The 1,484-nt window shown below is 50.1% G+C and overlaps 1 protein-coding gene across 1 annotated transcript in view; it reads left to right on the forward strand.

Annotated features, from left to right (window-relative positions):
- Nucleotides 1-334: 334 nt before the first annotated feature.
- Nucleotides 335-1,484, forward strand: part of LOC123161375 (phytosulfokine receptor 1-like) — a 3,367-nt gene continuing 2,217 nt past the window's right edge. The window contains exons 1-2 of the mRNA XM_044579214.1: nucleotides 335-565; nucleotides 797-1,467. Coding sequence (XP_044435149.1) covers nucleotides 373-565; nucleotides 797-1,467 — 864 coding nt within the window. The 5' untranslated portion in view covers nucleotides 335-372. The remainder of the gene's footprint in view (nucleotides 566-796; nucleotides 1,468-1,484) is intronic.

Consider the following 1,484-nt stretch of genomic DNA (forward strand, 5'->3'; position numbering starts at 1 on the left):
GTGCACTTAGCTCTTCAATCTATTCATCTCGCACTTTAATAATTTCAATTTGAAGGAAAACAAAATCCTTGCATCTGTAGTCGGCCAGCTTAAGATAAGAAGAAGAGTCGACAAACATGAATGGGTCACGACAAGTAAAGTACTCCTACAAGCTAGATGAGGATGAGGATCTTCACTCAAGAGTCGATAAAGATCTTCTAGCACCAAAACCAAAATCAAAATCAAGTGTGGCGGGCACTTACTTGAAGTAGAACGTGGCCTGGCCACTCACTACCACTTGCTGCAACGCACACCCTATAAGACACCATTCATCACCCTAGCAGTTTGTACAACACCAATAGAGAGCACTTGCCAATCACTCACTCGACCTCAATGAATCCCATGGCCAAATGCTGCCTACTGCTCCTCCCCATCTTCTTCTTGGCATTTCTCTTGCCCGAGGCGCACGTGACTTCGTGCCACCCCGCCGACCTTCGCGCACTGCAGGACTTTGTTAGGAACCTCAGCGGTGGGGGTGTCCTCCTCCAGGCCACATGGTTCGGCGCCGCATGCTGCAGCTGGGAAGGCGTGGGCTGTGACGCCGCCACTGGCCGTGTCATGGCACTGCGCCTCCCCAGGCGCGGCCTTGCAGGGCCCTTCCCAGGAACCTCCCTTGCAGGACTTGCACATCTCGAGGAGCTTGACCTCGGCTCCAACAACTTTCACAACATCTCAGGGGTGCTCACCGTGTTGCGTGGGTGCCAGAACCTCACCACGCTGATTCTCACCAAGAATTTTGGTGGTGAGGAGCTACTAGGCGATGGTATTATTGGCGAGTTCAAGAGCCTCGAGGTGCTGGCCCTTGGTGATTGTGCTCTCAAGGGCAGGGTTCCGGAATGGTTGTCTCAATGCAAGAAAATGGAGGTGCTTGATTTGTCTGGCAACCAATTGGTGGGCGCCATCCCATCGTGGATTGGTGAGCTTCACCACCTTTGCTACTTGGATCTCTCAAACAATTCATTGGTTGGCGATGCACCTAAGAGTTTGGCACTGCTAAAGGGGCTCGCCCCTAATGGGCGTTCACCGGGCATGGTTTTCGCTAACATGCCGTTGTATGTGAAGCATAACAGAATCACACTCGGACGACGACTTAACGAGCTCCCAAATGTCATAACAGGGATCAACAATGTTGTGAGATCTGGGAGAAAGAATGTTATATGTGGGAATGACAACACTGTCATATTTGGGGATGAAAACACCATATCCGGAAATGAAAACACCGTATCTGGGAACAACCATGTCGTATATGGGAGTAAGCATGTCGTATCTGGGAGCAGGCATGTCATAACTGGGAGAAACAGTTTTGTATCCGGGAGCTACAATAACGTATCTGGGATTTACCATGTCGTATCTGGGAGTAACAATGTAGTATTTGGGAGCAACAATTCTGTATCTGGGAGGAACCATATTGTATCTGGGGACAACAAGGTCATAACGGGAGGTTG

The sequence above is a fragment of the Triticum aestivum genome, chromosome 7B, assembly GCF_018294505.1.
Source record: "Triticum aestivum cultivar Chinese Spring chromosome 7B, IWGSC CS RefSeq v2.1, whole genome shotgun sequence".
In the NCBI taxonomy this organism is placed as follows: Eukaryota; Viridiplantae; Streptophyta; class Magnoliopsida; order Poales; family Poaceae; genus Triticum; species Triticum aestivum.